We start from the raw sequence: 12,967 nt of genomic DNA, 5'->3' as shown, positions 1-12,967 counted from the left end.
TTTGCCACTGCTTAGCAGGTCAAGGATACCTCTGCTCCAGAGAAATGTCCTGAGCACCAAGGACTTAGGCTGCTTTTGTGAAAAGCTAAGATGATGATAGATATCTATCCCCCACCCTAAGAAAATAATGGAAGCTGAAAAGGGTGCAAGTGCTGTAATGCTGAGCAGCACAGTACCTAAGCCTTCAGGCAGCATATAGTACATTACTCACCATTAACTCAGAACAAAAAATATTACACAAGACCCCCACATCAGCTACAGTAGTAATTTTATTTTTGATCCAAGTGCCAATTAACATACTGATTAATCACAGAATAGTTTAAAAGTTCATCTGAAGGATAGATACTCATTTGGGGGAACAAATGATCCCTAGAATTAGCTAACTTAATCTCATATAATCAACTTAATACTGCTTGTATCCAAACAAGAGTCATGCTCTATTTTCAGAGTGGGTAAGCTGTACACTCTCTGGTCTTGGTCTTCTGGCTGAGACAAATTTTACAGAGATGAAGGTGCTTTGACAAGCTCAGACTGTTAAAGCAGTAGGAGAACCACTCTACCTCTTGCTGTTGATGAACATTAATGCACAGGATACAGACACAGTGTTGCTTCATTAAAAATAAAAATGCTGTAAGTCTGATTTAAACAAACCAGCTTTTCAACGATGAGGGTAATTCAAACCATATTTCAAGATTAAAGAATTGAGCCACAGTATTCCAAATTGGTGATACACAAACAGAAAGAATCACGAGTACTTAAAAATTCTTACTTCAGAATATTACTAAAAGTCATTTTTTAAATGATTTGAATTATTAGCTGTAGATTTATGCAGAGAAAGGAGCTGCAATTGTATGAACTGCATTCATAATGATCGCAACGAGCCTGATTTGGATCCTGCAGTTAAATTGTAATTGTTTATGCCAGAGGAAGGTAATGTCTTAGCTGTCCCAAATTCTGCTAGTCTGTCATTCAGGTCAGCTACTTGTTTGATACTAGAATTTATTTTCAGTGTGGTGTAAGCTCTGAAGGAAGGTCCCCTCTTTACAGGAATTATGCACCATCCTTTGGGAAAAATAGATATAGGAGTTTCAATATCGCTTAGCCAAAAAAAACTATCAGTTTTGTGTGCTGCTGGCCTCTGAACTACATCGGCTTTACACATTTAGGCAGCAAGCAGGAAAAGTGCTGGATCTTGGGAGTACGCCAACTTGATTCTGCAGGTGCCGTGGCAGTACCAGCATCTTACAGCTTAATGCTAAGTGTTAAACACTCAGTCAGTCCAAGTTCCACTACCGTTTTCAGTAAAACCAGGGTTCTGTCTCTTTCTAGACATCATGTTTCTGTTCCTTATTGCGGTGGTTATTCTGCAACCACTTTGCATCGCATTACGTGTTTGAATAAAACAAAGTTTAGGCATATTTGTTCCGTACAGGAAGCTCAGGAAAATCTTCAGGTAACAGAGCATGAACGCGGCAGATGGGGCAGGTACTGGAATGTTGCTTAAGCCATGTTCTAATGCACTGCAAGAATAGGAAGATGGTGAGAAAGCAAAGTCTGGTATAAAGAATTCAGCTTAAATATGTTAATAATTGTCACTAATATGTAAGCACTTTTCCACCATGTTCTATGTTACTAAAATTTGCAGTCAGAAAACTGTTGTCCACTTCTGACACTGTGCTGATCAATTTACATTTGCACCTATTCTGCAGCAACAAATCAGCAGTAAATAAACAAGGTAATGAGAAAAAAGTCACAGGCAAATATCAAGTTATTCTAACATAATCCTGACTTTCTTACTACATGAAGTTATACATGCAACTACTATCAGGTGGCAAATGCAGGGTTTATAGTGACAGCCCATTCTCTAAGTATGCTGCAAACAAATCTGTGACTTGACTACCAAGTTTATTCCCTGAAGAATAAGCTTAAATTCACTCTGATTAATTATCATTTTACTTGCAAATCTATAACCGGAAAGCTTCTGACACAGTAAGACTGTATATATAGCAAGTCTTGGTGTACAAAGTATGTAAAAGAAAATTGTGCACTGTTCTTTACACACTGACGGGTAAGGGAGGGAGGGTCCCTTTTAGAAAGTGGAACAACAGCATAACTGAACAGAGTTTGTAAACTTTTGCATCGAAGTGATAAGAACAAAAATCCTTACTTCTCTGTGAAAATGATGCCCACATTCTAGTTCACATGAGTCTCCACTTAGCTCATCATGACATATTGTGCAAGGATCATCACTGGAAGCCTATACATAAAACATTAAGTTATTTGAAAGCTAGCAACAATTAATCAGCAAATTCTAAGAAGGTAATGACATTACTAATTTTAACCAAGTATATTTAAGCTTTTGTACACAAAGTGAACAAGTCAATTATTTTTTTCAGCAATACTTTGATTATTTCATGTCTTATAAGAAGTACATGGCAATCACTTCACATTTATTTAAAGTGGAGAACTTACTGTGTAGTCCAGTTTTTTCCATTTAGATTTAGGTGTTGCTCCAACGTTTCCCCAGGGCTGGAGATTTGGCTGAGATGGATTTTTACTCGAGGTGTTGCTATGCGCAGGTCTTGGCTTGGGTGGACTGGGTACATTTTCTTCTGCAAGTACTTCCCGACCCCGAGTTCCAGTCTGTGCTGGTGCAGCAGAGGATGCTGACTTCACAGATCTCCCTGCTGAAGTTGGTGCCTAGACAGGTATTGGAAAACAATGTGGAGCAAGTTCATATTTTGGAGCTTGACAGCAAAGGGAAGTTTAACATTCTTTTCTGGACTGTGCTGCAATGTTTCCTCTGTCAGAGAGGTGCAGTAGAAAAGGCAGCAACTATGTGCACCAGAGTACCTTATTTTGTTGGTCCAGAATGAGTTCTGTCACTCTGCTTAGAATTTCATCGAAGCTCAAACCTGACAGTGTATTCCCATTTCTTCTTTGTATGTCTTTTATGAAGACAGTAAAGTCTGAACTGAAGGGACAAAACAGATGTAATTACTGATTGGCAATACTGTGCCTGTCATCAGCATCGTCACTGTATTGGAAAACACTGTAGCTTCCATCTTTGATTCACAGTAGTAAAGCCTTTACAAGATACTAACTTCTCAAATGAACTGTAGCAAATACCTTCTTCCAATACCTCTCAATAACTAGAATCTACCTTAATTGTAAAAAAAACGCCAAACAATAAAGTAATAATACTCCTGGTAGCTGTTCTAATTGGGGAAAAAACTAAACACATAAGCCAACACCATAGGTCTGTTCCCTTAAGGAATGTCTCACTGAATGGGAGGGGAACAACTGGTATTACTGTTCTCATGAAATAGAAGCCATCTACTAAGAAATCAATTTTTTTTGTACTTTATCACTGGATGTTCAGAACTTCTGTTACTCAACATAACATTACGCTCATTAAAACAAATACCTGCAATAGTTTGGGAATATACTCTGTAGATGCACAATAATATTTTCAAATGCTTTTGGAAGCATTTTGTTGTTTGGAAGTCCAGAAAGCCTGAGTTGTAAAGCTGAGTCATCTTGGTGGTTCTGGTGTGGCTGGACATTCTGAGATTTACTTCCAGAAATCCCTGACGGGCAAGTTGCTGAAACTTTATCAGAATACGATCCTTCCAGAGGTTTGGAGTGTGCTTTCACTGATCCACCACTTGCAGAACAAGCCTTAGAATTTGCACGTGCTGGCTTAACTCCGGCCTGTGTATTAAACGAAGCATGTGTTAGACCTTGATCTTCAGAACTTGAAAATGCAGGAAGTAAATTAAGATGTGCAGATGCAGAGGAATACATGACAATGGCTGGATCGCTGACTGGAGGTCTGCCTTGTTTTGTCTAGGAAATAAACAGATTTCATAGGAAAAATAGTGATTAAAATAAATTGAGCAGAACTCTCGAGCATTTGCAGCCTGAACTATGACACGTTTGGTCATGCTAAGGAACTGGAAGGTCACATCAATTTATCTTAACTTGCTTTACCTAGGTAAAAATACTGCACAAAGGTCCTCTTTAATAGGTACGACGTATAGACAACCTGTCTGAAACAGGATTAAATAGGACAGCACATACGCAAACTGTTCCTTTAACTTACTCTTGCTTTGCTAAAGAATGCATGGCTGTTGGACAGCTGTAAGTTGTACGGAAGTATAGCTCAAAGTTGGTGGTAGAAACAGAACTGCTTTAAATAAGTGCCATCAATTTGAAAATACAAAATTCACTGCTTTTAACAGATTAGATAATCTATATATAATCCAGTGTAATTTTTTTTTTTTTTTTTTTTTTTAAACAGAACCATGTCAGCTATAGTCATCATCTTGAAAAATTTGGGAGTTGACAAGATCCAGGAGGACTTCTTTTTGTACTAACGGCTCTTCCATAAATGGGAAGAACTCCTTAAAATAAGTTTAGTTGTTTGACCCTGTGACTGCTATTCATTTCACAACTTGACTGCTCTACGAAGGTGGCTTTCTAACACACAGAACTAAAATTCCACATTTCTTCATAGTCAAACCTCCTGGTTCTTTAGTTTACCACCTTTTTGAAGCAATATTTTACCTTCTCTGTAAAGGTGTTTAATTTAATTAACAGAATTACTTAAACAGGGAGAAAAAGGTTTTTCATCAAGTCTTATTCATTTGGACATGGCATTTGCCTATTAAAGTCCTCTCAAAGCTGAAAGAATTACAGTGCTCTTGTCTAAAAGGTTACTCCTGTATTACTGCAGTAAAAATAGATACCAAATGCAGAACAAGAAGCTCAAAAGTTGCTCTTTCCCAACCTGTAAATTGATGGTAACCTAAGTTATCTACACATTCTTAAGAGTTCTGTGCCAACAAGTACAAAGGAGATGCCTAGAAATAAGTGGGGAAGAAAAGGTATGCAGGAGAGCATAACTATCACTTGTATAGTCCAGGAAAACTCTAGTAACAATCATAAATATACAGTATTAGGACAGAGCCTTGAATTTAAATTATACCAAAAAAACCCAAAAGAAAAAACCATTACTTTCTGCAGAATATGTATAAAAAGTTGTGTGGCATCCTCAGTGAATTCAGGGATTTCATATGCGCATGCACTATGAATGCGTTTTACTTACTGAGTCAGTAATCTCCCCTATTTTGAGAGATGACTGAACCCTTTTTTCCTTACTCCAAACTGTCCCAGGTCCAGTGGTTTCTGAACGCTATTTGTCTTCAAGACTGGGCATCAGCACTGTGTCCTGGTTTCAGTTTTACTGTTGGTGAATGGCAGCACGTAGCTTGTTTGCACCACTGCTGCAGCTAGTTTGGCTGTAAGTATTTTATCATTGTCACGTGTCTCCCCTCCACCACGCTGATGAACAGTTCAAGGAGTAGTGACTTATAGGGACTTTGTCCTTGCACCAGGAAGGTGCAGGGTCCAGAAGTAACCGATGTGATTTGAGCAAAGCCCTTTGTGGAACTGTTGGCCCACGAGAAAATGTTTTTAAATAGTATTTATCTGGGATGTTGTCATTACAGATGCATTTCCATAAACTGCTATACTCAATCTAGTTCATAACAGATATGACTGGGAGCTGATTTTGGTAGTCATAATCAGTTACACATATTGGTTTAATGGGGCCTTGCCCCTATGGATTTTGGTGCTACAAGAAAGTCATGATACGCAAAAATATTAGTCCCAATTCAGACAGAACACGAAGCATTTTAGAATTTAAATGGCTTAAGCCTCTCAAAGGACTTGAGAATGTGCTTCTCATTGGACTTCATCACGCTAATCTGCAGTCACAGTTTCCTTTTGAACATTACCTGGACGCATGAAAGCCAGATTACTTCATATTCAAGGCTGTATATTCAAGTTCTTTACGTCAAAGTCCTATAACATAGCCATGCTGATGCAAACTCAAAAGAAATTCTTAACAAACTGCTATCAAATGTAAGCTACATACTAAGACGCTGGGAGGAGAAGGAAGATCCACAGTTTCCATTTTAGTGAGGCAGTTCCGTACACCATTTTTCACTGTCTGAATTTTTTCTTCATACTCAGCCTGCAGAAGGAAAACAAATTGTCGTCCACATCAGCATTAACTAAAGCTCGCTCTTTATTTAAAACAGCATTAACACAGCTACTTTTTTGCAAAACACTGAAGATACCAGGCCTTTCAAATGGAGATGTAAGGCTACTATTTGCTACAGTAACATAAATCTGTTTTTAAGTACTTGTACTGATGCTTGAAGGGGTTTGGGAAACCCTTTATAGTTCTTAAAACTCAGCCTAGACATCTTACATCCTAACTTTTCAGAGAGTTTTCTGTTGTTTTTAAAGAAGTTGCATGGACTGCTAGAGTTCAAAAAATACAAAAGAACCAAGTGACTAGACTTGTTAATGTGGGATCCAATTTTGAAGTAAGTGTATAAAGAACAGATTTTTGCCTTTATAAAATTGAAGATATTCATTGCAACTTAACTATATTTAAATAATCTGGACTTAAAACTGTATCTTTCTTTTGTAATTAAAAAAATGCAGTTCAGTATTTGGAGGACGAGCTACTGGTGTTTTAAAAAGGAATACAAAATTATTTAGGGTATTTATTCTGTTTTAATTTCCGAAGTTCAACTTAAAGTTTGTTAAGAGAAATTAAGACTTACCTTTACTTTTTCCAGTTGTTTCTTTACATTTGAAATAAATATTTCCCAGGAATCAATCTGTGACTTCAACTTAGGTGCTGCTGAAGCTGAGCTGCTGAAGTATTCAAGATTTTCAGTTAAACTAAACACTCCCATTATTTTTGTTTAAGACCAATGGTTTTTGTACAACAGTTCCTTCCCCTACCAACTAAATCACAGTTAAAGACTTAAAGCAATTTTAAGTTAAAATCAGTTAAATTACTGGTACTTAGATCCTATCCAATCTTAGAAGTGGACTCCTCAAATGTAAATTAGTTCTTTGCGACAGTATAAGGACAGGGAAAGGGAACATGGCCTAAGTTTTAAGAAAGGTAACACAAAGGGCTAGATTAGCTCCTTGTAAGGAAGAAAACAAATGTTGTTGCATGCCCAGCAATTTTGTTTGCACTCTTTTCTATTCACATTGCAGCCCTTTACTGGTGATACTGTGCAGGAATAACTGGAATGTTCCCAATAGCCTGATCTTCCCCAGCTAAGAAAGAAAAAGACAAGAAGCTTGCTCCTGCTAAAGTATCACACGTCTTGGTAATTTAAGACTAAGAAGGAATTCAGCTTCAGGAAAGCTGCATTTAACTATTATGTTTCTACACACCCTTCAGACTAGCATCCCTTTGTGTGCTTGTCTAGTTAAATAATCGTGATTAAATATTCAGTAGTTACTTGTATTTAGCAACTAGTAGTACTGAAATTTCTGGTGTAAACTCTCCATACCTGCTCAAGGACTTCAACATCTTGAGGTTTGCTTCTGCATTGGCAGCTATGCCATTTAGTTTGCATACTTCAGTTTCCTTCCAGTTTTTGAGTACTGCTATCTGTAACAAAACATAACCGTGTAGAAAAAAAGTGTAGTAAAAGCACTGTCATAGCACAATGAATAAAACCTCAGAATAGATTTAATAAGCATCTGAAACAACAGTTTCATGATACAGAGTGTACAACACACACAGTTCCTACAGTGAGGAATTTCAAGTGGAATTAACAGCCCTGGCAGGCCTTCAGGAGGATAAAAAGGCTACACTCACTTCAACTGACACTAGAATGCTTCCATAAATGTTCATATATATATAAAAAACACAGAGACTTACTTTAAGTGATTAAGGCAGCCTTTTAAATACTGCATGGTTGAGGACTAATGTGGACCCACAATCTAATCTTTTTATAAAAATCCTACTGCAGATGAGACAGCCTTCAAGCCTTCTTAAGAAGGGAGAATTGTTTATGGTTAATTCTTATTAATGGAATCTATTCATAACAAGTATAAGTATGAAACTCCATTACTAGGTGAATTTTGTTTGGGGCAATACGATATGCCCCAAATTCTGTGCGCTTTTAATACTGGTCAATAATAATAATGTGCCTTGATGATGTGCAAAGTTTTGTAGGATAACATCATTAACAGCACTTGTCAATACTTGATTAACACTTTTGATATACGCTTATGAAAAGTTTTAGATGCTTAAATAAGTAAATTGTTAGATAAGACTTCACAAGTCATCTTCCCCACCTACTATCAGCACAAATGATTTAAGCTCTAGCAAAAGTGTTTTAAGATTTTTTTGTTTGTACCTCTGCTTTAACAGCTCTTTTCACACACTCTTGGCAGTCATCTTGACTCTTTTTTATAAGCTCTTCCAATTTTACTTTCTCATTAGCAAGTTTATTACTGTGAAATAAAAAGAAGTTAAATATTTGAGTAACATTTAGGACAGAGTAGTATTTAAAATTTATGGCATCTTGGAGGTTTTGTACAGCTATTCTCTCTTCTTCAGAACCACACATCTCCATTACATTGTACAGCTTGTGCCTTCAGGTGTAGTATCATGCTCATGTAGCCATACTGCTGGCTCCACAGACACGACCTTGGGATTTCTTAACCACATTTCACTGTGCAACCTAAAAAGCTTATAGGAGTTTGACTAATGCAGTCACGCAAGTATTATCGCTCTGAGCCTGAGCACATCTGTAAAGAATGTATCTATAAATGAAACCTTGACTTTATACTATACGCAAATGAGTAGCTTTTAGAAAACATTTAGATAACCTTATGTACATTCAGGACTAGAAGCGTGTGAAGATCCAAAGCTACATACAACAGTTCAGTACCACACCCAACTTCTAACGTGTTCTAAAACACGGTCTCATACAACCAAGGGAAATGTGTAAGAGTATGTTGAAAAGCCAGATTTTTATTACTCTAAATATCTAAAAGAAAATATTTACTTATGATACGTAAAAGTAAACTAATTTAGAATAAGAGATACAGGTTCAAGTGCTAATTTTTTCTAAGCCTTTACCCAGAGTGAAGCAGGTAACTCCAATAATGAAAAGTCAGCAGAAAAATGTAAATATTGCTGAAAAGTACAAGAGTTTTACCTGGTGTCAAGGTATGTATTTAAATATATGTTATACTGCTTTTCCTTCTCATCAATGGTCTTCGAATACCTAGAGTAATCAAACATTTATTAAGCTTGTTCTGAAAAATGTTCGTTAGCAAATATGTAACATGTTCCTCTATAACCATAGTGACAACAATGCAGCAGTGACAATCTGTATGTTTTATATGCTCTTTATTACCATAAGTACATTTAAATGTATTCCTAATTAAGCAATAACTAATATAAAAGCAGGCAGATGATTTTTCAGGACAGATTTGGCCCAAATTACTTAAGACTAAAGATAATACAACACAGCATTCAAGGACAGAAGTCTTCTCAGGTCTGTAAACTGAGAGATAACATTAAATATACTGTAGGAATTGTCAAATCTGATTAAAAAAATTATTGCTAATCATTAGTTTCATCAATTACCTAGAAAATATTTTAAATGTTTACCTGTAGCTTGCAAAAAAAACAAAATACAAAAGCAGACATGCACATATTTGAGCTTATTACTATGATAAAACATCGAGCTGTTTACACAGCCAATGATTAGGTTACTTAAAGATTTCTAAAGTCTCTAGAATGTTTCAGGAAAAGCCACTGATAATACTTCATCAAGTGACACACTATTTATTTTTCAGTATATCAGTGATGTGATCTCACGGATGCTTGTTGACTATGGTAGAAGTTGACTGAAGTTGCTTCTTGCTCCTCCATAGCCAGGAAAGCTTATTGCCAGGGTAACAGTTGGGTTTACTGCACACAGGGTCATGATGGGATTCACACTATTGGAATCATATTATTGATTTAAGTTCCATGGAAAGCCCTGCATACTTCTGTTTTAGGGTGATGGATGGGTAAAAAAAAAAAAACCACAACAGATACATGCAGTTATGTGGGTTTTGTAGTTTTATTTGAATCTGAGAAATCAGTGACAAGACTAGAAAAGAAGGAAATGTGCATCCTTGGATGACCCTCAGATAGGCTATGTGGCAGAACAGACAAAAAGCCTGTAAGAAAACAGATGCAGACCAGAGTTCGGTTGGGTTGATTGTACAATAGAAGAAGGAAGAATGAAAATGGAAATCAAAATTTAAAGCTAACCATAATGCAGTAGAGGAGTACACTGAGAAAGCAATGGTAAGTCATGAAGGGGAAAAGTAAAAAAGCAGTGCAGATCTAAAGGATTCTGGAAAACATGGGAAGATCTTCAATAGCGAAGGAATAGTATTTGTTAATTAGATTAAATAACATTGTATGTAGATCCTATTAAGAGCAGGTCTAATCCAAGAATTGCATTTAACTCATTTCAGAGTAGCATAATTGGGGCAACAACTCTGAGTTTTCACTCTGCATACATCACGGAATCGGCAGATACTGAAACTTACCATAGTCTATCAGAAATAACTGGACTTACTGCTGCTTTAAAAAAAAATATGTCAAGCAAAGAGAAAGTAATGTAAAACTGTATTTAAAATTAGTACCTATCATTGGTATCTGTATGCTTTTTAGCTGTAGTCCTTAGTGCTTTTAAGTTCTCTTGATTTTCTTTTTTCTCCTGTTGCCATTTTTTCACTTGTATTTCTAAGTCTTGATGAAACCAATCCAGTTCATTCTTTGATACCTAAAAGCAGAAAATAAGAAAACATTATTTCTGAAAGTACTATTTTATTCAAATGCAAGTTAGAGCAGAGTGCTGACACTTATGATCAAAAGCTAAGCCAGTGAAAATTACAGTAACAGAGCTTTACTAGTGCTTAATTTACTGTTAGTTCAGGTGTTTAGCATGGGCAACATACTCACAAATACTTTCCCACAACTATCTACACACCTTATTTACATAGCTTCAGAATACTTGCAACCCTGTTTTGCAGTCAGCTAAAAGAAGAAACCCAGTTCCACAGCGTCACATACAAATACATACCGAAATCCAACTCAAAAGCCGTACTCATACTGTTGTGTCAGTGCTAATAACTGGGAAGTTACAATTCACAATAGTGCAAGACAGCGGTGAATCATATGGCTGCTGTAATTACTTAAAAAAGAAGGCAGCATCAATGCATCATTGGAAAATATTTTAATTTTTTAAAGTCCATATAATGCCCATGGACAAGTTTATCCACCTGCATACAGCCATGCTTTCAGCTCAAAACTTTTTGGGCTCACATGTTTACCAAATATTCATACAGAAAACACAGATGTGAGATTCCATCATCCGTTACGTGAAAGTTTGCCAGGCTACTTGCAACCAGCGGTAAAGCTAGAACTCAGGAGTTTCCAGGCTGCAGTACATTAGTTTACTCCAACACACCACTAAAGGGATAAAAATACATTGAACTGTGATGAATGACAGGCCCCATCTTACTAAAGATTAAAGAGAGGGCGTGGGGAAAAATTCCTTTTCATGTAGGCAAATGCGTAGCCTGTAGCATCTACGGCTTTAACTATAAAATTAATCCAGTCAAAGTGACAATAGGCTGATAGCGCTGTTTGGGAACTACTCCTCTTGCTCAGACATTTTCAAGGAAATAAAGCCTGTTCGCAAACCCAACAAATCAAGATGACAGAGTCTGCAGTGTAGTGCTTTTTTGTTCTCAAGTTGAACCAAAACCAATACCTGTCCACTAGAGGGAAGCAACCAATATCCTATGTGTTTAAGTGTGTTCAAAGGAAGATGACTCACAAAGACTGTGAGGTTTGCCAAGTTAAACTTCACAGCAATTAGACCTACCAGACAAGTTTCAAAAATACTGTTTATAAATTACAACCAATCTTGTGAGCCATTGCAGTTTGTCCCACTGTTGCACAGATAAAAACACTACCTCTGTCTCTTCAATATTTTTCTTTAGGAGTTCTTTCAAAGCACTAATTTCCTCCAAGCTTCGGCTTTGCAACTGTTCATATTTTTCCTGTGCTTCTTTAAGTTGTTCTTTTAATACCTGATGCTCTTTTTCCATACGTAGAATATCTCCCTGAAAATAAATCAGTTATAAAAAACAATGTAGTATCTTTTACCACAGGGCAGCAAACATTCATGATGTCCAAAAGGAACAGTCTGTTGTCAGTTGAGATTCAAAATCTTGAATGTGGTTGGGGTGGAGTTTTGTTTGTTTGTTTGGGGGTGAGGAGGGGTGGGGACAGGTTTAAGAGAAAGTTGTGTAAGAGTTTCAATTCAGCTCAGGATATGAACATTCATGTCTGACCATGAATGGAATGTGACTAATTTGAAGGCCACATTTTCTCACTTTTATCTCCTGGTACAGACATAAGACTGCCATTAACATCAATCTGAGCTGTCTATATGCCCAAATGGAGTATTTAAATCAAACCTCAAGATTTTTGGAGAGGAAATACTAAATTCCTCTAAAACATACTCCAACATCTGAACAGCTATAGAACAAAGCTCCAAAACCTCCCTGTTGTGAACTTATGTGAAGCTTCCAAGACCATCACAGCATACAGCCCAACATGAAGCAGGGGGGAGAGACACCCCCCACCCCACCCCCACCCCCAAAAGGCAAACCACAAACCACACACACAGAATACGAAACAAATAAAAATAAAAAATATCTGTTAAAACATGTCATTTTCAGAGAACCTTCATCTTTTCACTACTACATTTTTGGACATTCCTTTAACCTTCTTCATGAGAAATCTAAACAAGTATGCAGGTAACTTACTTGTTGCATTTCAAATGGATGAAAAGGCAAGGTATTAGTTTCCCTATCAGCTACTTCATGATTTACCTAGAATATAAAGAATCATTAGTTGATTAAAAAGTTTTCCAGTTTATACATGCAACTAGTAGGTCAGCTGTTTTGGAGCTTCTGTACCTAACCTACAATTTTACAAATCCAACTACATTACGAAGTAGGTCTATCTACAATGTAAAAATAAATTATGCAAGTG

General features: G+C 36.7%; 1 protein-coding gene across 7 annotated transcripts in view; it reads right to left on the bottom strand.

The window, feature by feature from the left end:
* Window positions 1–12,967, bottom strand: part of TTC3 (tetratricopeptide repeat domain 3) — a 255,764-nt gene that overhangs the window by 189,563 nt on the left and 53,234 nt on the right. For 4 of the 7 annotated variants that reach the window (XM_049835275.1, XM_049835276.1, XM_049835272.1 and 1 more), the window contains 13 exons: window positions 12,739–12,804; window positions 11,881–12,030; window positions 10,543–10,682; window positions 9,054–9,122; window positions 8,247–8,343; window positions 7,392–7,492; window positions 6,642–6,735; window positions 5,942–6,040; window positions 3,428–3,849; window positions 2,854–2,974; window positions 2,473–2,700; window positions 2,168–2,257; window positions 252–1,520 (listed from right to left, as the gene is read on the bottom strand). In XM_049835275.1, coding sequence (XP_049691232.1) covers window positions 1,410–1,520; window positions 2,168–2,257; window positions 2,473–2,700; window positions 2,854–2,974; window positions 3,428–3,849; window positions 5,942–6,040; window positions 6,642–6,735; window positions 7,392–7,492; window positions 8,247–8,343; window positions 9,054–9,122; window positions 10,543–10,682; window positions 11,881–12,030; window positions 12,739–12,804 — 1,788 coding nt within the window. In that variant the 3' untranslated portion in view covers window positions 252–1,409. Of the gene's footprint in view, window positions 1–251; window positions 1,521–2,167; window positions 2,258–2,472; window positions 2,701–2,853; window positions 2,975–3,427; window positions 3,850–5,895; window positions 6,041–6,641; window positions 6,736–7,391; window positions 7,493–8,246; window positions 8,344–9,053; window positions 9,123–10,542; window positions 10,683–11,880; window positions 12,031–12,738; window positions 12,805–12,967 lie in introns of those variants that run through there. The other 3 variants (XM_049835278.1, XM_049835274.1, XM_049835279.1) reach the window with 3 other exon arrangements.

The sequence above is a fragment of the Accipiter gentilis genome, chromosome 32 (assembly GCF_929443795.1).
Source record: "Accipiter gentilis chromosome 32, bAccGen1.1, whole genome shotgun sequence".
Classification (NCBI taxonomy): Eukaryota; Metazoa; Chordata; class Aves; order Accipitriformes; family Accipitridae; genus Astur; species Astur gentilis.
Note: the sequence above shows the minus strand (reverse complement) of the source record. Positions and strands in the feature narration are given on the sequence as shown.